Raw genomic sequence first — 26,581 nt, forward strand, 5'->3', positions numbered from 1 at the left:
TCCCATACCCTCCTGTCATGGATATGCCCCAGCATCTCCTGTGATGTGTATACCCCAACCCCTCCTGTGATATATACATCACATTGGAGATGCTAGGAGCATATACATAACAAGAGGGGATGGAGTATATAGATCACAGTGGAGACGCTGGGGGCATATACATCACACTGGAAATGTTGGGGCCATACATATCACAGGAGAGGCTGGGGGAATATACATCACAGGAGGGGCTGGGCGCATAGATCTCACAGGAAGGGCTGGGCGCATAGATCTCACAGGAGGGGCTGGGCGCATAGATCTCACAGGAGGGGCTGGGCGCATAGATCTCACAGGAAGGGCTGGGCGCATAGATCTCACAGGAGGGGCTGGCGCATATACTTCACCGGAGGGGCTGGGCACATGTACATCAAATGAGAGGCTGAAAGCATATACATCACAGGAGGGGGCTGGCGGAATATACATGTCCCCAGCCCCTCGTGTGATGTATGTGCCACCAGTGTCTCCAGTGATGTAGGTGTCTCCTGTGATGTACAGTATATACAGCAGTCCCAGCGTCTCCTATGTGATGTATATACAGCAGTCCCAGCGTCTCCCAAGTGATTTACATACAGCAGTCCCAGCGTCTCCTATGTGATGTATATACAGCAGTCCCAGCATCTCCTATGTGATGTATATACAGCAGTCCCAGCATCTCCTATGTGATGTATATACAGCAGTCCCAGCGTCTCCTATGTGATGTACATGCAGCAGTCCCAGCGTCTCCTATGTGATGTATATACAGCAGTCCCAGCGTCTCCTATGTGATGTATATACAGCAGTCCCAGCGTCTCCTATGTGATGTATATGCCAACAGCCCCTTCAGTCATGTATGTGTCTCCTGTGATTTATATACTCCAGTCCCTGTGTCTGTTGTGTGATTTATGTAGTCTACCAATCTTATTATCACAAAGATTTGCCTGCGCTCCAGACAGTGACAAACCTGGAAAAGAGAGTAGCAACATAAGTATCACTGAATATCACAGCCGCACAAAAGAGAAGCAGCTCCGGCCACCACAATAGGGGTGAGTTAATTAACTGTTTAACTAAATATAGCCGATTCATTTTCACAGTGAAAATTTTGTGCGGCCCCCGAAGGTTGGCAGAAATTTCCAAATGGCCCCCGGCAGAAAAAAAGGTTCCCCACCCCTGGTCTAAAAGATGAAAAAATATTGAAAAAATATTGACATGGCCCCCTTTTTCACCCGATCTGAACCCCATAGAGAACCTGTGAGATGGGAGATCTACAGGGAGGGAAAACAGTACACCTCTCGGAACAGTGTCTGGAAGGCTGTGGTGGCTGCTTCACACAATGTTGATCGTAAACAGATCAAGCAACTGACCGAATCTATGGCTGGTAGGCTGTTGAGTGTCATCATAAAGAAAGGTGGCTATATTGGTCACTAATTTTTTTTTGTTTTGTTTTGCATGTCAGAAATGTTTATTTCTAAATTTTGTGCAGTTATATTGGTTTACCTGGTGAAAATAAACAAGTGAGATGGAAATATATTTGGTTTTTATTAAGTTGCCTAATAATTCTGCACAGTAATAGTTATCTTCAAAAACAGATATCCTCCTAAGATAGCCAAATCTAAAAAAACCCACTCCAACTTCCAAAAATATTAAGCTTTGTTATTTATGAGTCTTTTGGGTTGATTGAGAACATAGTTGTTGATCAATAATAAAAAAAATCCTCTAAAATACAACTTGCTTAATAATTCTACACACGGTGTATATGTGATTGTTTGTACATATGGTAAGCTTACAGCATAAAAAGGTAATGAGATTTGAGCCCTAGATCTCATTCAGACTTTGTTTTGTGTATGAGATAAGACTGTTTTTAATCAGTGTCCTAGGTGAGGTTTCATCCATTTTGGTTGCTTTGTCCATTTTAACCGTCAATGTTTTTTCTTAAAAGAAAAAAAAAAATCTTTTCGGCTACCAATTTCCTAATTACACATTATACAGTAAAGGCCCCTTTACACACTGAGACTTTCTAGCGATCCCACCAGCGATCCCAACCTGGCCGGGATCGCTACAAAGTCTCTGGTGAGCTGTCAAACAGGCAGACCTGGCCAACGACGCAACAGCGATCCGGACCTGCAGAGCGACCTAACTAGTCATTGGGGATGTTGTAAAGCAGCTTTTTGAAAGGGAAGTCGCTAACGAAGTCGCTGTAAAGTCCCCTTTACACACTGAGACTTTGCTGCACAGCAGGAAACAAAGGACCAAAGAATGGTCCTGAACGATTTGTAGCGATCAGCAACTTCACAGCAGGGGCCAGGTCGCTGATGTGTTTCACACACTGCAATGTCGCTGGGGAGGTCGCTATAACGTCACAAAACCGGTGACGTTACAGCGATGTCGTTTGCGATGTTGCAGTGTGTAAAGCCACCTTAAGAAATGGGTGGTATTTAATTGACACATGGATGGTGGACAAAAATGGATGTCTTGTGGTGTTGCTCAATGCAACTTCCAAGTTGTATATCGCAAAGTAGGTTACCCTGCAGGCATTCTACACTTAGGAAAATGCTTCTATTGAAGGCTATTATAAATATAAGGCACCAGACAGAGCACCATATGTTGGCATAAAGAAACCCTGAAATGGTGAATCTGGCAGAAGAAATAATTTTGGAGTATGCATAGAATTCTAAAGGTTAGACAAGAAACTGCATGATAAAATGATCTGTGCACAGTTTTTAGTCATCCTGTATTTTAATGACCACATCAGGAAAAGGAACATTGCAAACACAATTTACTCTCCAAGTAATAGATGTTTTTAGATTTATTGTATAAATTCACAAAATAAATCAAACATTAATTTTTACTTTGGATTGAGACACGGAAAAGTAATTATAAGTGTTTTAAAGCTTATATACCCAGCAAAATCAATACAATTTGGGACAAACACTTAAAATGTCATTACAAGACAAAAATACAAGGATATTTTTTCCAAAAATTGGCTGTTCCACATTTTTCTTTTAAATGTTGATTGCAAGCGAGATGAACTAAAAAGAAAAAAAAATAAACATTATGACTTCCATCACTAATGAAGGCAATTTATCTATTTAAACTACAAATTTCTAGGTATAAAAGTGGTTGACCATTCATAAATCTCAAATTCTCTCATCAAAAGCACTGGTAAGAATTAAGTAAACCAATTCTATGGTGGCCGTGCTCCCCGTAGTAATGATTTTAAAACGTCTTGTCCACAATGGAATTTATTGCTCAAAAACATATGGAAATAAAAAAAAGATACAACGCGTTTTGGCGGGATCAACCACCTTCCTCAGGTATCTAAGTAAAAAGGCATCTCACTCTCTATGTTATAGATAAAAAATAAATACAATTTATTGGGTATTCAAATAAGGGTGTGGATATAACCGCACCTGTATAATCAGTCTCTTTGTTCACTTCAGCTCTAGTAGTTCATTTAAAACAAAAATCCCCAAACAAAAAAATCACTTAAAAAATCAGTAACTTAAAAGCACTATGAGCATTTGTCAATAAAATTACTATCAATAAAAGTTCTCAAATAAAAGGTAGTACAAAAATGTATTTTTATTTATTTATTTTTTTTAAATGTTTAGACAGGGATATATATAATATTATTTCCACAATATCATTAAGGACATTGGGATGCAATGTTTGAAGGCGGTAAATTCAATATGTTTCTTTGTGGTTAAGCAAAGAATTTCTATTGATAGTTTCCACAGGTATCTGTTCTAGAGGTGTCACCCTTATATTAAAATTCTTATAATGCTTGAGTAATATATGTCTCAATAAACTATGTTTTAAAAACCCATTTTTTGCTCTACTTCTGTGCCCGTTCATACGAGCACGTAAATTCAGTGTTGTGCATCCCACGTACTGTAGCCCACAGCTACAGTCGATAACAAACAATATAATCGCCATCGTAACTCAGATTTTGTTTTATTTTAATTCATTCGCCTGTACTTTTACTTGTAATCTATTTTGCTCCATGGTATATCATTTCACACATATGACATTTCTTAGAACTACATCTGACAACTCCAATCACATGATCTTTATTTTTTTCTTTCCTTTCAGATCTTTTATTATTTTCTCTTAACCTATTTGGGGCTATTAAGTGTTTTATTGTTTTGCCCCTCCTAAATGTTATACAGTGGAACCTCGGTTTACGAGTAACTTGGTGTGCGATTATATCGCTATACGAGCAAAGCTTGCTGTAAATTTGTAACTCTGTTTATGAGCAAGCTTTGCTGTACGAGCAAATACTCACCGGTTCCGTACTTTCACACTTCCGGTTCCGTACTTTCACTGTGCTCTGACCCGCTCTTGCAGTCCGCACAAACACACACAATCACGCACACACACCCACATATTATGCTCACCTTACCTTCTGTTGCATCGCCGGCCTCCCGATTCTTGTAGGATGTGTATCGGGTAACCATCGCGACAATGGAGGAACTTCCGTTGTCAGCCACTTCTCAAAGGCAGCGCGCTGACCAATCAGAGGCATGCGGCTTATGCTTTTGATGTCAGCGCTCTGGCAGCGGAAGCTCCGGCATCGGTCGCGATGGTTACCCGATACACATCCTGTACCGGCGGACTACAAGAACCGGGAGGCCGGCGATGGAACGGAAGGTAAGGTGAGCATAATATGTGTGTGTGTGCATGTGTGTGCGTGTGTTTGTGCATGTGTGGATTAGCACAATGGGGGACCAGCATGGGACATTGAACAAGTTGTGGAACGAATTGTCTGAGCTTGTATTATTTCCTATGGTAAATTTTGCTTTGCTAGACGAGTAACTTAGTTTACAAGCACACTCCCAGAACGGATTGTTCTCGTAAACCAAGGTTCCACTATTTGGTTCCTCAGGCAGATATTTTCCCAGAATCAGATCCTGTTTTAGAATATACCAATTTTTTTTTCAGAATCATACGTATCATCTTATTCCCCCTATTATAGATCGTAATTAAATTAAATTTCCACCTGCCTCCTTCTCTATCTCTACCCATGGTTTTAAAAATAAAAATAAATATAAATACACATGATTTTAAAGAAGGAAGAAATTTGAACAATATTTCGAAAGAAGACAAAGAGGCTTTGGAGTTTTTAAAAAATAACACAAATATTGTGATACGCCAAGCAGATAAAGGGGGCGGAGTAGTGATCCAAAATAGAAAAGACTATATAGAAGAAGCGCATAGGATCCTCTCAGATGCTAAATATTATTTAAGATTAGATAATGATCAAAACACAAATTCAACACATTTTGTACTACCTTTTATTTGAGAACTCTTATTGATGGTAATTTTATTGACAAATGCTCATAGTGCTTTTAAGTTGATTTTTTGAAGTGATTTTTTAAGTGATTTGTTGTTTGGGGATTTTTGTTTTAAATGAACTACTAGAGCTGATCAAACACCCGGAATATCGGGTCTGGGTCAAGGACACTGGTACCTTTGAAACCGCGCAGATCCGGATTTTTACACTCTGGTTCCCTCCCATCACTACTGAAATTTGCCTTCAAGTGCACATTATGATGCCCCCACAGTATATCCTGCAAAGTATGATAAACCTACATTGAGGCCAACACATTATGATGCCCCAAAGTGCAAAACATAGTATGATGCACCCACAGTGCCCCAGTAGAGTCCCCATCACTATGATAGCGTCCCTATGATAGTCATCACTAAAGAGTTCCCATCAACATAGGATAATGTGCCCTCAACACAGTATGATACACCCACAGTTACAGAACACACATTGTGAGGCCCCTACTGTGCATTCCAGACCGACAAAATAAAAATACACAAAAAACAATCACTCAATCCACTTCTCCAATTTCTGATACGTGTAGAATGAGGCTCCACACAGTAAGCATAACCTATAGAGCTAATACTCTGACGTGCATGCTGAATGGTTTAATCAACTTTATCTGCATGCTATGTATGGAAATAATATTAAAATTGAAACTGTGTGTGGAAAAAGTGATACCATTTGGCATGGGGCCATCCCAACCCACAGGTCCTATAGAAAATGCAGGATCTTCTGTTATTAGTGGTACACCGCTGGTGTCTGACCAGAAGCCCAAGACTGATGGGAGACAGGAAGGGATTGCCCTGAGACTTTGTACAGGTGAGCAAATGCCAGGGGGAGACTTGGTAAGTTAGTAATGTTTACAAAGTGTTTTACAAGTGTTGAAATTTCCAGTATTTCAATAATCATCCCTGCTGGAAGACCTGTAAATAAATCAAGACTTTTTGAAGAATCCTTCATTTCTTGGTTGAGTTGATGAGGAAACTGGTTAATCTGCCATTCTATAGGATGTGCAGTAACCTACTCTACTGCCTTCCTTACAAATACAGTATTATCATAGATTTTTATTTGAAATACTTAACTGTGTAAACCTGACATGTTTGTATTCAATATAAGATACTACATGTGATTATTGTGACTGAATATTTAGGTTTCTCAGCTTATCAAGGACCACATGGCCAAAAACACACATGGTTTTACCATGACTTTCTATAGCTTTACTAAACTATTTTCAGCTATATGAGAAGAACAGGTAAAGTATTGAATAATCATGAACTGTAGTTTGCAAATAGTTTATTTTAAATAGAAAATGACTTTTGTCTTTACCTCAATGCGATTCACACTGATTGTGTCTGTTTTGCCTTTGTCTAATGCTTTGAATGTTTCTGAAAATACAAGGATAATAAATTATCATAGACATACAGTATGTTCTCAAGAGAGGGAAGCAATAATGAATACAATATGCATACTAATATATGTAGATCACATTAATGTTAATCTATATTTTATAATTATTCCACTGTTCTGAAACATATAATTCAGGTTAGTTATTTCTGGTACATGTAATAAATAAAAAGCATGCGCGGGACCGACGAGTGTGTATGACGTAGATATGTCATGCACACAGGTTTCAGAAGGAGGACAAAGATGGCCAAAGGAGGAGGCGCCGGCACCGGAGGACTAAGACGCCTATCTGAGCCACATCCACCGCAGCGACCGGTTTAGGTGAGTATTATAAATGTTTTATATTATATAAATATATATAATATACATATTATTTATGTTCTACTCAATGATCTGGGCTCTTATATACAGCATGTTAGAATGCAGTATATAAGAGCCCGGTGGTTGTGGCCGCAGCTTATAGGGCAAAAAACTGGTGTATAAAGCTGTACTTATGGAGTAAATACAGTATATCCACCTGATGAGACTATCCTTATATGTTATGGAATTGCATACACAGCATGGCACAAGTATCTTTGTAAAGGAGAGCAATCTTATAATACAGGTACAATGTTAAAGCCTGGTAAGATAGTCAGCAGAGCACAATCACACATTAATAGAATTCTGTGTTTCACAGCAACACTGGAAAGCCCAAAACAAAAAAGACAGCTGCACTATGTAGTGCTAAGTGTAATGCTCATACCAGCGTCCTCGCACTCTCCTGCTCACCTCCCCCAGCAATGTCGCCGGTTTCCTCACCTGTCCAGGCGTCCTGCGGTGCTAGTTCTAACCCTGTCCCATGCTGCAGCCTCATGGAGCGTCTGTACTCCAGACAGGTGTGACACCCTGACAAAATCAGGGTGTCACAGATGACTGTACCCCTCCAGGGTGCAGGAATCACCTTCTCCTTGGAACTTTACCAACATCCCATACACAGGTACAAACACCAGCCACAAAAGCCTAGTCACCCCCTCACTGGGACAATAGGGACACACCAGTGGACGGGGCCAGGCAGATGGTAACGCCCACCTAGGGGTCCTGAGGTGTCAGGGGAGGGAATACAGCAAAAAGAGTCTAGCAGAGGAAGTGAGAGGAGTGAAGTGGTAGTCGGGGGTTGTAGCTCCCGGACTACTGGACTACCTGAGCTGACTAGGTGGCAGACAGCAGAGCAAGGCCACAGGCGACGGAAATCCGAACGCAGGAGACCTAAAGTGGACCGGGGAAGTGTTGTAGCCCACTGGTGCCGACAGCGGAAATCCCGTCCAGAGGCCGTGCACAGACTGGGTACCTGGACCCTAGGGCGAGGAAGGTTGCAAGCCCCTCTCCAATTAACCAGCCGGGGACAAAGCTCCAGACTTTGTTCCGTTGACTGCCCAGATAGAGCGAAACAGAAGCCCAACGAGGAGGATAGGGCATCTGCCAGAGCCCACAGAGATCCCACGGATCAGCTTTCGCGGGCTACAGCTCCCACAGTACTTAACACAGGGAGCGGACTTCTCCAGTTTTATATATTGTAGACACTGCACTCTCTACTCAAAAAGGGTATAAAAAGACCAACAAATTTAGTTTTTTTTCAAAAAATTTTTTTGTGTTTTTTTATTTTTCAATGATTTGTCAATACTATAAGTAGAAGAAAATAATACGTATAGTCTTATATTACGTACCTTTCTCCAGTTTTAGGCGGATTAAGTCACCACACAAGAAACTACAAGAGCAGGAGGAAGGGCCCCTAGAGGGTTTACTAACCCTCCAAATCAGCACCAGCTCATCCAGCACCACGACTACCAACTGTGAGTTTCCTGTTTCCTGCAACCCCTTCACAATACCCAAGGCCCCGGGACTACACCTCCCCTACCCGTGGAGGGGATCCCACCTTGCTGCCCCGCTCAATCAGCCCCGGGCACCCACATACAAGGCAGCGGCGGTGTCACCATCCCTCACCGCAACCCACGGGTGGCGTCACTGACAAAGACTCTATCCCCTGTAAATAACCCCTTTTCACTCGTGGATGACGGACGGCTGCGTGAGCCCCGGATCCGGCTGCCACTCAAGCCACAGCCACCACCTGGATACGAGCGCCTCAAGCGGCCCCCCGGTTATGGTCTGTCCCCTGCCCGCGACACATGCTTCAGACCTCTGCCTGTGACCATGCCCCCTTCTTAAAGAGCCAGCATCCTCTTAAGCCATATGTGCCTCCCAGGTCAGCTGGGAGTTTGCAAGTATTTAAGGCAACTCTGCCCCTTTGTGAGTTGCCTGGGCGATGAGTTAGTTGGACTTATTGCTGTAGTCAGGTTCCGTAGCACTGTGCTGCTGCCGCTGTCTTACTGTGCTTGTTCTGTTATTTACACCTATTTGTGTTACAGAGTGCTGCTGCCATTACTGTTACATTCTGCTGCAAGCTGTCACACCAGCCGGGTGGTAAAAAAAGGTAAAACAAAATCATGCTTTAAATCATACACAAAATAGCTAATTTTAATTTAAAGATTATTGTGATTTAATATTTATGTATAAAATAACGTTAAATTTTTTTTTGACTCTTTTTTTTAAAGTTGGGCTTGATGTGAGGGCAAAAGGAAACGTCATGACCTCACTATAATGCCAAAAATGCATGCTTTGATTTTGTCAAAAAAGCATGTGTTTTGCATCACAAATGCATATAAAATGCTAGGAATTTGATTTAGGATGCGTTTTGATATTTCTCATTGACTTCAATGTTAGCAAAACACAGCCCAAATGGCAAAAACAATTGACATGCTGCTTCTTCAAACGCAGAGATATTGACAAATTTTTGACACCAAAAACACAGCGTTTTTTTAAGCATAGTGCGCACAACAAATCCCTATTTCCCATAGACTTTGCCTGGAAATCAAAACGCATGCATTTTTGCATTAAAACGCTGCAGTTCAAAACGCTGCGGAAACGCATGAAAAAACGCAACGTGCGCACATGGCCTAACTAGGGCTTGTGGCCTCTCTGAAATGAAAAGAGACATAAGTTAATATAAATCTCCTCAGTGGTCAACACAATTCACGCCTCCCCAATACTGGCATTGCTCATGCTTAACTTACAGAAGATCCCGACCCGAGGTAGAGTGGTGTCTGCACACATTTTACTGGCCACCAGAATAGCCATTACAAGGCACTGGAAAACCCCAGATCTCCCCTCTAATGCAGATATAATTTTCACTATCAATAAAACATGCGCTTTCAAAAAATTGTTAGCCCATAAAAAAAATAATTTCCAGAGGTTCAGGAAAGAATGGCAAGTGTGGATAATTGAATATGATCCCTGTTAAATTGACATGTCCAAGCTAACTGCAGTAACCTCGAGTATTTGTTTTTGATGTTGTTTAATTTTCGTGTTATCATCCATACTTACTGACGTATTATTGCACAAACAGTAAGCAATGTGTTTTCAAGATGTATGCTGAATACATTCATGTTTCAGTGAAAATTAATAAAAAAAATAATTGGTTAAAAATAAGATAAAATATACAAGAAATGTGCCACACATGGTGCACATTTTTGGACCAAAGTAATCCAAATAATAGGTGCTGTACACTTAGACCAAACAGTCTTAAAATTATCTATTTTTCAAACAGAGCAAATCACATTGATAAAGTGATAATCACAATATGCCTAAATAAATTTTATTTCCCCACTGTGTGGTGAAGCTTCATCATACAACAATATACAACATGGTCTGAGCGTAATACTCAAACCAAATGAAGCTATAGAAATCAGATAATTTAATTTAAAAGGTAATATTTTTTATTAAAAATTCATACAATAATATCATATATGCATACAATTCCAAGTAAAGAGTTCCACAATATAAGAACCAGGGATATAGAAATGAGCAAAAAAGGGGTTAAAATGACAGTGACCTAATGCTGCTGGCACTATATTAGGCATACATAAATTAGGATTTGGATCACAATAAATATATGTAACAAAGTAGAAAAAAAGGAACACTGCACATAGAGCCAGGGGCACACCTATTGTAATATAAATTGTCAAAAAACACCTTTATTTGAGTACACACAACAAGAAAAATATTTAAAAACATTTAAAACAAGACATGAAGGACAACGCACACAAAGCGGAGCCTATGCCAAGATATGGCCGTGAATATGGTAGACAATAGAAAAGTAAATAAATGGTAATAATAAACCCTGTGTTCAAACAATATCACATATCATATAAAAAAATACAATCGCATGAGTAATATCATAAGGCCATCTGATGGTGAGGAAGTATAGGTGAAGGCTATGAGGTTAGCCATCGAGAAATGCCAACAGGAGGTCAGGTGTTTGGATGTAACAAAGAGGTCAGATAAGGCAGAGGCAGATGAAACACGTATGTAAGATGGATGCCAACCCTATATGGGCAAAAGTACAACGATCATAAGGTTATATTGTAGAATAATCCTATGTAAAAGGAAGGGTGAATAGGTCAAAAAGCACCATGTAGAGGGTTACTAAAACAAATACCTGTTTAATGGGTGCACCTAAAAATGGTGCTTACGTAGCTGGTGTTCATAGACTCTGGGTAACACAGAGTGGAAAGAGCCTGTGTAAATGTATAGCACACTTACAAAAGTGTCTCAGGACCACAGCACTGGTATACCTCGATTATAAAGGGTGTAATGAGCACCTGCATAAAAGACAAAACCAAGTGGCAAGCTGCCTCTATTATGGATGCTAGTAAGATCTACATCAATATACCAAGATGTAAATGGTATAGTAAGCCCCTGCCTAGACGGTATAGGCCATCGCCGTGTAACCTCTAATATGGGTGCTATTAGGACCCAGTGAAAAGTACAACCCAATGGCACACAACCTCTATTGTGGGTGCTAAAACACCCTAGATATATATACACCGGTGTATATTAGTTGCAAATGGTATAATGAACACCTGCATGACGGTGGCTAATAAACCCTAGATATAAGTACATCAATATACCAAGATGTAAATGGTATAATAAGCACAAGCCTAGACGGTGTAGGCTAATGCCATGTAACCTCTAATATGGGTGCTAGTAGGACCTAGACATATAGCTACGCCAGTATACCTGGATTACAAATGGTATAGAAAGCACCTGTATAAAAAGTATAACCTAATGGCACACAACCTCTATTGTGGGTGCTAATACACTCTAGATATATATACACCAGTATATTTTAGTTACAAATGGTATAATGAACACCTGCATGGCAGATGTGACCCGGTGCCCAACGACCTCAATAGGGTGCTAGTAAAACATGGATATACATGCACCAGTGTACCCCGATTGCAAACGATATAAAGCTTGACTTATTCACCCTTCCTTTTATATAGGATTATTCTACAATATAACCTTATGATCGTTGTACATTTGTCCATATAGGGTTGGTATCCATCTTACATAGATGTTTCATCTGCCTCTGCCTTGTATAATTTATCTGACCTCTTTGTTACATCCAATCACCTGACCTCCTGTTGGCATTTCTCGATGGCTAACCTCATAGCCTTCACCTATACTTCCTCACCATCAGATGGCCTTATGATATTATTCATGTCGTTGTATTTTTTATATGATATGTGATATTTGTTTGAACACAGGGTTTATTATTACCATTTATTTTTTTTTCCCTTGTCTACCATATTCACGGCCATATCTTGGGATAGGCTCCGCTTTGTGTGCGTTGTCCTTCATGTCTTGTTTTAAATGTTTTTAAATATTTTTCTTGTTGTGTGTACTCAATAAAGGTGTTTTTTGACAATTTATATTACAATAGGTGTGCCCCTGGCTCCTTTTTTTCTCCTTTGTTAGGCTATGTGCGCACGTTGAGTATTTTCATGCAGTTACGCTGCGATCTGCACCGCAGCGTAACTGCATGCGTCATTTGTCCTGTGTCCCCAGCATAATCTATGAAGATTATGCAGGAGATGTGCGCATGTGGCGTATTAGAGCACAGCGCTTCGGCTGCTGCCCGAAGCGCGCATTCTAAGAAGTGACATGTCACTTCTTTCCTGCACTCTGCATGCAGCGCCCGCTCTGTCTATGGGAGGGGCTGCACTCAGAGCGAATGAAATCGGCTCTTTTTTTTTTCATTACGGACTCCTTCTGCAGCGATTTGAAGCGCACGTGTGCTGTTCAAATCGCTGCAGAAATTACTGTAGGGACAAACGCTACGTGCGCACATAGCCTTACATGTTTCCCCACTCACTGCACCAGGGTGCACCCATTATATACTTGAGTATAGTGGTGCACTCCAACCCCTTCCTCCTTTTGCTCCTACAATAAATATATGGACCAATATGTAAAAATAATTATATAAATATATGCATATAAAGTGCTCTGTGCTATTTAAACACATTCATTATATTGTTTCAAACATATACATTAAGATCTAAAAAAGCTCTTACCAATAAAAGCACTGTAATATGCAATATTTATACCATTATGTCCTATGAACCACAGGTAAAGTTAAAGTGCCTAGGGCTGTACCTGAATCATTGACAATTATTAAAAAATTCTAAATAGCAAGGTGTGCAGAGTTCATGCTACTCCCTATTTAGGGCATAAGAGCCCAGCCAAAATTGATCAAGTAAACATAGGAGACACATAGAATTGCAGAATACTTATTATAGGCTATTCATTCCACGTCCCGTCACCCCAACGTACGTTTCGCCACTTCTTTGGGGGGCCCAAAGAAGAAACATTCCCCACCATCTCTGCTTGCTGTCAGTGATTGGAAACATTCTCCATCATCTCTGCTTGCTGTAATTGAGTGGAAACATTCATCAACAAGTCTGCTTGCTGTCAGTGAATGGAAACATTCCCCATCATCTCTGCTTGCTGTCAGTGAGTGGAAACATTCCCGATCAGCATTTTGTATGCATTTTTGACAGTGCGGTCCCACTCGGCTCTGCTACATCCCCATACAACATGGCTGGCTGCGAGACAGAGTAGCACAATTAGAATGAATTCGGATGAACTTCACCCGACTTCATTGTCATCGCTCGGCTCTGTGTGCCACGGTCTGATTTGCGATCACAGGTGAAGGACTCACCGGTGACCGCAAATCCCCTGAGTGACTGAAGTGAGCCACGCGATCAGCGGTGCAGCCACGCGATCAGCGGTGCCGTCACTCAGGTTATCTGGATGGTAGTAGACAGGTTTTTGAAAATGGCTCATTTCATGATGCAGACCAGATTTCCCTCTTTCCCAGTGCTCACTAAGTGCTTTGTCCAGCACATTCTCTAGCTGCACGGTCTTCTGCTCCACATTGTGTCTGAAAGAGGTGTCCAGATGATGTCTCTGTTTTGGAGGGCCACCTGCAAGTTACCTGACATCAAGTTAGACTACTCGTTCGCCTACCATCCGCAGTGTAACAACCAAATGGAAAGGATGAGTCAAATCCTGATGAACTTCCTGGGCACTTTGTCAACAAGCACCATAGTAACTGGGTCAAGTCAAGTTCCTTCCATGGGTGGAGTTCTCAAAAAACAATCAAGTGAGTGAATCTTCCACCAAGTACCCATTTCAAATAGTGCTTGAAGAGAAACCCAAGATCCCCTTCCCAGTGGCGCTGACCTCCAGCAATCCTGCAGCCATTGCTTTTGTCAAGACTTTTTCCGAAATCAGGATGGATACCAAGTCCTCCCTGGAGTCCTCTATTCGTATGAAGAGGCATACGGACAATAAAAGTCTTTATTCCTCTTTGATTCAGCCTGGAGTCAAGTTAAGGCTCTCTCCCAGATACATCTGACTTAAGTTGCCATCCTACAAGTTGGGTACGTGCTTTACCTGTCCTTTTTGAGGTACTCCAGTGAATTAACAAGGTATCCTACAAGCTAAAGCTCCCGATTTTCTTACAAATTTCCTACCCGTTCCATGTGTCCCTCCTCAAGCCCGTCATCCTGAGCCATTACCACAAGGATCCAGGTAATGAAGACACCTTTGAGGTAAAATCCATCCTTGGGGTAAAATGGTTTTAAGGCAAAACCTTCTTCTTAGTGGACAGAAAGGTGTTTTGTCCTGAGGAGATGTCATGGGAGCCAAGGAAGAGTATTAAAGCCCCTCTTCTCCTTAAGAGATTCCTGGAAAAGGGGGACATAGGGTACTGTACTGTAACGCCCATACCGGCATCCCCACACTGTCCTGACCCTCTTCCCCAATGAGGACACTGGCACTCTCACCTTCCTGGCTTCCCAGAGGTGTCTGGTCATTCTTTGTTCCCTGCTGCTGTCTCCCGGTGCCTCCGTATGTCACACAGGCCTCCCAGGAGGACTTTTAGGGTGCACGAGCCGACACACCCCTTTTCTTAATAGGCTAGTAAGCCCTAACCCAGAAGTGCCTCTCAGCATGGCAAAGAGACATCAGGTATTTAAAGGCACCCTCCCCTTAAGACTGCTGCCTGGGCAATAAGTTCTTAACATTGCTGGTTTTCAGTGCATAGAGTTCTGTTTTCTTTTTTTGTTTTTCTTTTACCGCCCCCCCCTTTCTTACTCACATTCAATGCTCTTTAACCCGTTTGTCACACCTTGCCCTAACGACGGCAAGGATCCCTAATTTAAAATGCAACAGTTCCTTATCGTTTTCAACTTTATTGACAATTTTTCTTTTTTTCAGTCTGTTCCTGTGTCTCATTTGAATACCATATCTCTTCAGCAGTCCTCATATACTTTTTTTTATCATATCTATCACTATTTCCTATTGGTGAGTATATATTTACCTCTGTTATAACAGCACCTGGCAAACACATTGATACCTTCTATTCACTATCCACCCTTCATATGTATTAAATTCACATAGTATTTAACTCCATTAATGGTCCTTTTGTTACATTTTTACCTTTTTTCTCATATACGATTTCCTTCGACTTAATCATTGGTCACCCAATAAGTAATTATATCACCGGTGTCTTATATTCTGTATATGTCATGACTGACTATTCTGTATGTCATTAGAACGATGTTATATACTTTTTCCAATGTCAAAAACAAGATTGTCTGATGTAAATATTAATTAGTATTTTTGTTATTTTTCTCGTGTACAGTCTTTTGAGAATGACATTTCTGTCACAACTTCAAGATTTCTGTCTATATAGTACTCGTGGTCTCTTGTTGGACTTCTACATTCATATCTACATATTGGACTGAACTATTATTTAAATAAAACTATTTTCATCAAGCACATCAGATTTTGGACTTACAATTTTTTTCCTTACCTTCATATTGAGTGCCAGAGTTTATTTCTGCTTATTACTTACTATTTTTCTCCTGAGCACCCCCGCAGTTGAGCCAGGCCATCTCCTCACATCAACTATTCTTAAGGCCGCTTTACATGCTGCAACATCACTCTAGCGATCTCGTTGGGGTCACGGAATTTGTGACGCACATCCGGTCGCTTTAGCGATGCCGTTGTGTGTGACACCTATGAGCGATTTTGCATCGTCGCAAAAACGTGCAAAATCGCTCATCGGTGACATGGGGGGTCAATTCTCGAATATCGTTGCTGCTGCAGTAATGATGTAGTTCGTCGTTCCTGAGGCAGCACACATCGCTATGTGTGACACCGCAGGAACGAGGAAGCTCTACTTACCTGCCTCCCATCCCCAATGCGGAAGGAAGAATGTGGGCGGGATGTTCGTCCCGCTCATCTCCGCCCCTCCGCTTCTATTGGGCGGCGGTTCAGTGACGCTGCTGTGACGTCGCTGTGACGCTGAGCAAACCGCCCCCTTAGAAAGGAGGCAGTTCGCCGGTCACAGCGACGTCGCAGGGCAGGTAAGTAGTGTGACGGGTCCGCACGATGTTGTGCACCACGGGCAGCGATTTGCCCGTGTCGCACAACCGATGGGGGCAGGTACCCACGCTAGCGATATCGGTCACGATATTGCAGCGTGTAAAGCGGCCTTTACTGGTTGATCCTGTTGCAACCATCCACATTGACTGCTGCAGTTGCAAGTGTCCACACACTCCGCTCCTTCGATACCGGCCACTACAGCTGCAACTATCCTTCTCTGTTGCTGCTGCTATATCCACCCATCCTGGCTGAACCTACGATACTGGTGGCTGCTGAAGCACCTACTATCAGAGACTGAGGGTGTCTATACCCTTGGCACCAGATTGTGGGGCACCGTGATCCCCTGGGGTTGCTTTTGTCAGCTATCTCTACCACCTCTGGCTTTAGTGAAGACTTGGTAGCCATTCAAGTTCGCTCCTCCAGATCAGTGATTGGTACCTTAAGCCCAGTGGATCCACTAACCCCTTACTCGCCCAGCAAGCATTACACATCCTTTACCAGAGCGGGGGGTACACTACGTGTGTGGAGGGTACTGTGGCGGAATTAACTGCGGGGGTAATATACTTTGTTTAGTTCATATTTCATGAGGCAATGAAAGGGGAATCTAGAGGCTTCAATAGGAGGAAAATTAATTTTTAAACGTTGTGAGACATGTAACCCCAACAAATATTACTATTTTGAAAAATAACAGTAAGTGCTGTAATATATATCACTCTCCATATCGTTAAGGAAATTTATCAGTAGAATCAACTCAAACCAACTGTATGGGCATTCTGATTGTAGAAATTGCATAAAATATTACCTTGAGATCCAATGTTTTATTTCAGAGAAATTCGTATATGTCTTTTTATGTAAATTAACTTTTAAGATCCCTGGCCCACACACAGATCTCCCTGCGAATCTCTCTCCAGAGTTTACTTTACATGAAAGAAGGTTTTCATAGTGTGATATGTGATATAGTATAGTAGATATGTGATATCATAGTGTGATATGTCAGTAATGACTGACAGTCTACTCTCTTGATCTATTTGTCTCACACTGGTAACATCACCTTTCATTCAATATATGCTCTGAAGGGAGATTCTAAGGGGTACTTTACACACTGCGACATCGCTAGCATTTGCTAGCGATGTCGAGCGCAATTGCACCCGCCCCCGTCGCATAGCCGATATGTGGTGATCGCTGCCGTAGCGAACATTATCGCTATGGCAGTGTCACACGCACATACCTGCTCTACGACGTCGCTGTGACCGGCGAACTGCCTCCTTTCTAAGGGGGCGGTTCGTTCAGCATCACAGCGACATCACAGCAGCGTCACTGAACCGCCGCCCAATAGGAAAGGAGGGGCAGAGATGAGCAGCCGGAACATGCCGCCCACATTCTTCCTTCTTCCTTTTCCGGTGGACAGAGATAAGGAGATGTTTGTCGTTCCAGTGGCGTCACACATAGCGATGTGTGCTGCCGCAGGAACGACAAACAACATTGTACCTGCAGCAGCACCGATATTATGGAAATGAACGACGTGTCAACGAGCAACGATTTTGCACGTTTTTGCGCTCGTTGATAGTCGCTCATTTGTGTTACATGCTGCGATGTCGCTACCGGCGCCGGATGTGCGTCACTAACGACGTGACCCCGACGTTATATCGGCAACGATGTCGCAGCGTGTAATGCACCCCTAAGGCCCCACTCACACTTGCGCTATTTTGACGCAAACGGAATCCGTCACTACTGTATTACAGTTCATTTATTTACAGTGTAAGCGCGACACCATGTGGACACATGCGGGTAGTGCATGAGTCATGCTGCCGCTCTTCCACTGTAAATAAATGAACTGTAAACATTAGTGACGGAGTCCATTTGCGTTGAAACAACGCAGATGTGAAACCAGCCTTAGTGTGATCTATGTCCGGCCCATAGATCTTAAGAGCTTGTTGAATTCTCTGTAATAAGACATCGCATCATAGATGTTATATGGATGCACACTGGGGATCATTATTAGGGATGATCGAATACCTCAAATATTCGGCTTTGTGAATATTTTCCGAATAGGTCGCCGCTATTTGACTATTCGCGAATATTCGATTCACAATGTAAGTCTATGAGAAACCCGAATAACAACTATTCGGAACTATTCGGGCTTCCCATAGACTTACATTGCGCATCGAATATTTGCATATCGGCAACCTATTCGGAAAATATTCGTGAAGCCGAATATTTGAGGTATTCGATCATCCCTAATCATTATCATTGTAAGAGAAGCACAGGAGGCATTATTATTATTCGTAGTAGTAGTAGTAGTAGTAGTAGTAGTAGTAGTAGTATTAGCATTATTAGTATTGGTATAATAATAATAATAATAAAAAAAACACAGGGCTGTGTTTGTTTTATTATAACAGCAAGGTTATTATAATTATAAAGAGTCAAGGGGAATTATTATTATTATAAGGAGATACAAGGGGACATATTTTTATAGGGTGCTGCATAACTACAACTCAAAAATATTTTTCAGATCAGTACATTCCTTAAGCAAGATTGTGCAAAAACACTAGCGCGTGCCCTCATCATCTCCTGCCTTGATTACTGCAACCTCCTGCTCTGTGACATCCCTTCTACCACTCTTGCACCCCTTCAATCTATCCTAAACTCTGTTGCCCGACTAATCCACCTGTCCCCTGCTATTTCCTGGCCTCTCCTCATCAGCCAATTCCTTCACTGACTTCCCATTGCCCAAAGACTCCAGTTCAAAATCCTCTCCATGACATACGAAGCCAACCCGCAACCTGTTTCCTTCATAGATTTGTGACCTTGTTTCCCGTTACTTACCTGAAACCTCCATTACTAATGAACAAATACAGTATAAAGATAATAAAGCACACACAAAAATATTTTATTTTAAAAAACACTCCCCTGACTGTTGTCCTGGTTCATTAGTTTATCTAAAAGAACTATACAGATCTGAAGCAGTACACCAAATTGTCCACTGTAGTTAGTGCACAAATGAAACCCTGAAATACATAAAAAGAGAGAAATAAAGAAATAAAAATAAGATAGTCCCTCATTCACTAATTTATTATAAAAAAAAAAATCCGTAGCTGTGATATAGTCCATGGCATTCCCTCGACATCCTCTGAATCTGCAACCAAGGTGATGATGTCAGTAAAATTACCACTCATCATAGCTTTCGTCGGGTCACATATAGAGCTGTGTGAGATTCAGAATTTGTCACGAGCCGCAACATTGGTAACATCACTACTCGTCAGAAATTCTGGGTCTTGAGCTACCCTCTGTGTGACCTAGCGAAAGCGGTGATAAGTGGTAACATAACTGGGAATCTAACTAGCATTGTTCTCAGATCAAGGCTCTTTAGGATGTATGTACTACAGAATTGGTGGACATTGTGGGAACAATATGGACTATGTCAGAGCTACAGGAATTATATTGTCAGTTATAAATATGAGATTGAGCTACCGCAGGGGTGGGGAACCTCCGGCCCGCGGGCCGCATGCGGCCCGCCATGACCTTTTATGTGGCCCCCGGGCAGATTCCCGGGGGAGGCAGTGCTCGTGCTGTCACCGCAGTTTGCTGCCGCCGGCCCTTTAAATCCACACATTGCTGTTTGTGCTGCAATGTGTTCTCCCGTCGGCCAGTGCCAATTGTGGGCGGGTCTACAGCAGCCTCAGCTTCCAGCCTTGTGTGTCCGCCCCCTGCCCTCCGGAGATCAGTGCCTGCCTTCTCCTTCTGATGCAGTGTGTCCGGCTCCTGCACTGCGGTGATGTGAGTGCAATGCTGCTGTGAGTCCAGCGCCGACCCTCTGCTGCTATGCGCCCTGCCCAATGCTTGTGCCTCCCCACACCAGTTCTGTAAACCCTCTCCCCCAGAGTTGCATGAAACTCAGCGCAGTGTGGCCCCCAATGTCCTGTGTGCACCCCTCCCCCAGTCCTGTGTGCAGCCCCCCCAATGTCCTGTGTGCACCCCCCCAGTCCTGTGTGCACCCCCCCAGTCCTGTGTGCACCCCCCCCAGTCCTGTGTGCACCCCCCCAGTCCTGTGTGCATCCCCCCCAGTCCTGTGTGCATCCCCCCCAGTCCTGTGTGCATCCCCCCAGTCCTGTGTGCATCCCCCCCAGTCCTGTGTGCATCCCCCCCAGTCCTGTGTGCATCCCCCCCAGTCCTGTGTGCATCCCCCCAGTCCTGTGTGCATCCCCCCCAGTCCTGTGTGCATCCCCCCCAGTCCTGTGTGCACCCCCCCCAGTCCTGTGTGCACCCCCCCCAGTCCTGTGTGCACCCCCCCAGTCCTGTGTGCACCCCCCCGTCCTGTGTGCACCCCCCCCCGTCCTGTGTGCACCCCCCTGTCCTGTGTGCACCCCCCCTGTCCTGTGTGCACCCCCCCCTGTCCTGTGTGCACCCCCCCCAGTCCTGTGTGCACCCCCCCAGTCCTGTGTGCATCCCCCCCAGTCCTGTGTGCATCCCCCCCAGTCCTGTGTGCATCCCCCCAGTCCTGTGTGCATCCCCCCCAGTCCTGTGTGCATCCCCCCCAGTCCTGTGTGCATCCCCCCCAGTCCTGTGTGCATCCCCCCAGTCCTGTGTGCATCCCCCCCAGTCCTGTGTGCATCCCCCCCAGTCCTGTGTGCATCCCCCCCAGTCCTGTGTGCACCCCCCCCAGTCCTGTGTGCACCCCCCCCAGTCCTGTGTGCACCCCCCCAGTCCTGTGTGCACCCCCCCGTCCTGTGTGCACCCCCCCCCGTCCTGTGTGCACCCCCCTGTCCTGTGTGCACCCCCCTGTCCTGTGTGCACCCCCCCTGTCCTGTGTGCACCCCCCCCTGTCCTGTGTGCACCCCCCCCAGTCCTGTGTGCACCCCCCCAGTCCTGTGTGCACCCCCCCAGTCCTGTGTGCACCCTCCCCAGTCCTGTGTGCACCCTCCCCAGTCGTGTGTGCAGCCCCCCCAGTCGTGTGTGCAGCCCCCCCAGTCGTGTGTGCAGCCCCCCCAGTCGTGTGTGCAGCCCCCCCAGTCGTGTGTGCAGCCCCCCCAGTCGTGTGTGCATCCCCCCCAGTCGTGTGTGCCTCCCCCCAGTGATGTCTGTGCCTCCCCCCAGTGATGTCTGTGCCTCCCCCCCGTGGTGTCTGTGCCTCCCCCCCCAGTGATGTCTGTGCCTCCCCCCCCAGTGATGTCTGTGCCTCCCCCCCAGTGATGTCTGTGCCTCCCCCCCAGTGATGTCTGTGCCTCCCCCCCAGTGATGTCTGTGCCTCCCCCCCAGTGATGTCTGTGCCTCCCCCCCAGTGATGTCTGTGCCTCCCCCCCAGTGATGTCTGTGCCTCCCCCCCAGTGATGTCTGTGCCTCCCCCCCAGTGATGTCTGTGCCTCCCCCCCAGTGATGTCTGTGCCTCCCCCCCAGTGATGTCTGTGCCTCCCCCCCAGTGATGTCTGTGCCTCCCCCCCAGTGATGTCTGTGCCTCCCCCCCAGTGATGTCTGTGCCTCCCCCCCAGTGATGTCTGTGCCTCCCCCCCAGTGATGTCTGTGCCTCCCCCCCAGTGATGTCTGTGCCTCCCCCCCAGTGATGTCTGTGCCTCCCCCCAGTGATGTCTGTGCCTCCCCCCCAGTGATGTCTGTGCCTCCCCCCCAGTGATGTCTGTGCCTCCCCCCCAGTGATGTCTGTGCCTCCCCCCCAGTGATGTCTGTGCCTCCCCCCCAGTGATGTCTGTGCCTCCCCCCCAGTGATGTCTGTGCCTCCCCCCCAGTGATGTCTGTGCCTCCCCCCCAGTGATGTCTGTGCCTCCCCCCCAGTGATGTCTGTGCCTCCCCCCCAGTGATGTCTGTGCCTCCCCCCCCAGTGATGTCTGTGCCTCCCCCCCAGTGATGTCTGTGCCTCCCCCCCAGTGATGTCTGTGCCTCCCCCCCAGTGATGTCTGTGCCTCCCCCCCCAGTGATGTCTGTGCCTCCCCCCCCAGTGATGTCTGTGCCTCCCCCCCAGTGATGTCTGTGCCTCCCCCCCAGTGATGTCTGTGCCTCCCCCCCAGTGATGTCTGTGCCTCCCCCCCAGTGATGTCTGTGCCTCCCCCCCAGTGATGTCTGTGCCTCCCCCCCAGTGATGTCTGTGCCTCCCCCCAGTGATGTCTGTGCCTCCCCCCCCAGTGATGTCTGTGCCTCCCCCCCCAGTGATGTCTGTGCCTCCCCCCCCAGTGATGTCTGTGCCTCCCCCCCAGTGATGTCTGTGCCTCCCCCCCAGTGATGTCTGTGCCTCCCCCCACAGTGATGTCTGTGCCTCCCCCACAGTGATGTCTGTGCCTCCCCCACAGTGATGTCTGTGCCTCCCCCACAGTGATGTCTGTGCCTCCCCCACAGTGATGTCTGTGCCTCCCCCACAGTGATGTCTGTGCCTCCCCCACAGTGATGTCTGTGCCTCCCCCACAGTGATGTCTGTGCCTCCCCCACAGTGATGTCTGTGCCTCCCCCACAGTGATGTCTGTGCCTCCCCCACAGTGATGTCTGTGCCTCCCCCACAGTGATGTCTGTGCCGCCCCTCCAGTGGTGTCTGTGCCCCCAGCCCCTCCAGTGGTGTCTGTGCCCCCAGCCCCTCCAGTGGTGTCTGTGCCCCCAGCCCCGCGTGTGGTGTCTGTGCCCCCAGCCCCGCGTGTGGTGTCTGTGCCCCCAGCCCCGCGTGTGGTGTCTGTGCCCCCAGCCCCGCGTGTGGTGTCTGTGCCCCCAGCCCCGCGTGTGGTGTCTGTGCCCCCAGCCCCGCGTGTGGTGTCTGTGCCCCCAGCCCCGCGTGTGGTGTCTGTGCCCCCAGCCCCGCGTGTGGTGTCTGTGCCCCCAGCCCCATGCCCCCAGTTAATTAATTGCTTCACCCAATATAGCAGGGTCATTTAAACATTGATAATTTTGTGCGGCCCCCGAAGGTTGGTAGAAATTTCCAAATGGCCCCCGACAGAAAAAAGGTTCCCCACCCCTGAGCTACCGTATCTTGGCTTTCTTTGTCTTTCTTTGCCTCTTTTTATGTCTTTCGGGATTCCAATTGTGGACTATGTCAGATTTTGTTGACTACTTTGGATCTGCATGGCTTTTTTTGTTTATAAAATGGTGCACAAAGGCTAGAGTTGGAATGGAGTTTTTTTAAATAAAAACATTTGCGTGTGTTTCTCTTTTAACTTATTGGGTTAGTAATGGGGTGTCTGATAAATGCCTCTGCATTAGTAACACTAGCTGACATCAACCCCAAAAACCATTACCCTGACTGTCAGCACACTAAGGCTATGTGCCCACGCTGCTGAAAATTAGCGGAATTTGCCTCGATTTATTCGCGGAAATTCCGCGGATTTTTCAAAAATCCGCAGTACAGCGAGTCCCCAGACATTTCTATGGCATTTTGGAACTGCCGTGCCCATGCTGCGTTTTTTTCCGCAGCGGAAATAATGCGGATTTCCCTGTGGAAAAATCTGCAGCATGTCAATTATTCCTGCGGATTTTTCTGTACGATCTCATACTTACCTGCCTTGATAGAAGACACCGGGAGGAGCGCAGTGGAGCCAGGAGGTGGGCGGGGCCTGCACGAGCTCCGGTCATGTGACAGCTGGAGCTAGTTCAGGCCCGCCCACCTTCTCCTGCAATGTGCAGACAGACACAGACGGAAAGTGAAGTGCTGCGTGATGGAGGTAAGTATGAACGCCCCCATCACTCCAGCACTTGTTCTGCATTGAGGATGCAGTGCCGAAGCCATGGTACTATATCCTCAATGCTGAATGACCGCAGCATATCCGCAGGACATTCCGCAAATAAACCGCAGCATTGAAACAGACAAAGTTGTGCTGCGGTTTTCTGGGAGCTCCTGCGGAATGTCCTGCGGTTATATCCGCAGGACACTTTCCCCGTGGGCACATAGCCTTAGAGTTTTCTAACCAAGAGATGCAGAAATGGTACACAAATTTTTGGCATCTAAATACTCAACGTGTGCACCCTAAGGCTATGTGCACATGTTGCATTTTTGCTGCTTTTTTCATGGGGTTTTCCTTGCAGAAAATCTGCACACAAATCTGCTATGTGTGCACATACCCTAATACTCTGACAACATTGTTTCCAGCAGCAACTTGGGAAATTCCCCCTTGCTGTTCCCATTCCATCTGTCCACCGTTTCCATCCATTTCATTGACTTTATGCACCCCCTCTAGCCCTCCTGTTAGGGTCTTACAGAAAAATGCATTTTCCATTGACTTCCATTATTCTGGTTACTCGAGTTGAGCCCATCCGACCTGCTTGTTTCAAATATTTCAATACTCGCTCATCACTAGTATTAAACCATTTTGCACTTACTGTAAGCATTTTCCAGCCGGATTAAACAGTTCAGGAAATCATCAAATTCCATTTGATAGTTGTCATCTGCGTATCTAAGAACAATCAGTTGCAGAATGGTGTTATTAAGTTGAATCCCTGAAATATAATAGAGATCAGAGTGAAATTTAAATGTATTGTTTGTAGGAATTACCACACTTATATTGTTGCAATACTAAGAATTATTTGTAGTAAAAGAAGCAACTATGGTTGTAAACTTGAAAATACGTCACAAAATGCATGGGGACCCTGCTGTCTTTTAGTCCAACTTCAGATCTACCAGTCTCCGGTCCATGTGGGGTATGTTTTCACACCTACCGGTGTCACGTTCACGCGCATACTAATTAAAGTCAATAGAAATCTTTACACCTCAGTGTTTTCACCTGGGCCATGTGTCTCTGTGAAACACCTGCATGTCCAGGTGAGCCACATGGAGACAAGTCAGTATGGACATCACATGGATGGCATCTGTGTGACATGTACCGCAAACAAATGGATATTACTGTAATAAATATTTTTTATGTGTCAAAGATATGCTAATCTTGCAAAATAATAGATGATAAGTAGATAGATACATAGATGGATAGAATAGATGGAATATATAGAATAGATGGAATAGACACATAGAACAGATATATGAATAGATATAGATAGATGTATAGAAAGAGATAGCTAGTTAGCGCACAATTAATTACTAATTTTAGAAAAAAAATACTTGGGGTTCCCCTCAATTTTCCTAACCAGCACAGATACAGCAGCAGCTGTGGGCTGCAACCCTCACCTATTAGCTGTCCGTTGGCTGGTTTTGAAAAATAGACGGAATTCCAAGCTGTTTTTTTTAATTATTTGAACAAATAATTTAAACAAATACTTAGGGTCCTCCTCATTTTTCAAAACCAGCTAAGTAACAGCAGACAACTGCGGTATGATATTTTAGGGTGGGAAGGGCTATGGTTATTTAGCCGCTCCCAGCCTAAAAACTGCAGCACGCTGTTGCCTCAGAGGTGGCGCGTCTATTAGATTCGCCAAATCTCGCATTGTACTTCGCTTTGACGATTGCCCTGGTGCATTGGCAAACGGTAATATATGGAGTTGATGCCAGCAGTGAATTGCCAGCTGGCATCAAACCCTGGTGTTAGTAATGGGTGGGCCTCCAGCAGACACCGCCATTACTAATCTAGTAGAAATATAAAAAAAAAAATTTAAATAAGCACCCCTTGACTACAGCCCTTGTTTAACAATCTATTAAAAACGTATTTTAAAAAAAAAAGTACGATGTAATCCATAGCAATATCCCATGACATTGCCCATAAGTGAACCTGAAATACATAAAAAGATAAAATGATCAAAGAAATGCAGACAAAAGACACCCTCATTCAACAATTTATTTCACAGAAAAACCCCTAATCCTCAGTCTGACGTAATCTAAAAGGGGTCACACAATGTTCTAAAACTCACTGTCCCAGTCAATAAAAAACAACAGATGGTTCCTCATTGGCTGGGAGAGCAGTCACTTTAGGCTCACACACTGCTGTGTAATAATCACTGCAATGAACTGAGACAACGTCATGCGGTCACCCTAGGTCACTGCAGCGGGTCACACAGAAATATGTGAGCAGCCACGGGCAGGGATGAGCGGTGACCGCATGAGTTCACCACAGTTAAAAGCTGATGGCTGTT

General features: G+C 44.8%; 1 protein-coding gene across 2 annotated transcripts in view; it reads right to left on the reverse strand.

Moving 5' to 3' along the window:
• Positions 1 to 2,749: 2,749 nt before the first annotated feature.
• Positions 2,750 to 26,581, reverse strand: part of CAPN9 (calpain 9) — a 378,590-nt gene continuing 354,758 nt past the window's right edge. The window contains exons 18-20 of one of the 2 annotated variants that reach the window (XM_075321862.1): positions 24,884 to 25,000; positions 6,671 to 6,729; positions 2,750 to 3,044 (exon numbers count right to left, since the gene is read on the reverse strand). In XM_075321862.1, the coding sequence (XP_075177977.1) occupies positions 3,018 to 3,044; positions 6,671 to 6,729; positions 24,884 to 25,000 (203 nt within the window). In that variant the 3' untranslated portion in view covers positions 2,750 to 3,017. Of the gene's footprint in view, positions 3,045 to 6,670; positions 6,730 to 24,883; positions 25,001 to 26,581 lie in introns of those variants that run through there. The other variant, XM_075321863.1, reaches the window with a different exon arrangement.

The sequence above is a fragment of the Anomaloglossus baeobatrachus genome, chromosome 8 (genome assembly GCF_048569485.1).
Source record: "Anomaloglossus baeobatrachus isolate aAnoBae1 chromosome 8, aAnoBae1.hap1, whole genome shotgun sequence".
Lineage (NCBI taxonomy): Eukaryota > Metazoa > Chordata > Amphibia > Anura > Aromobatidae > Anomaloglossus > Anomaloglossus baeobatrachus.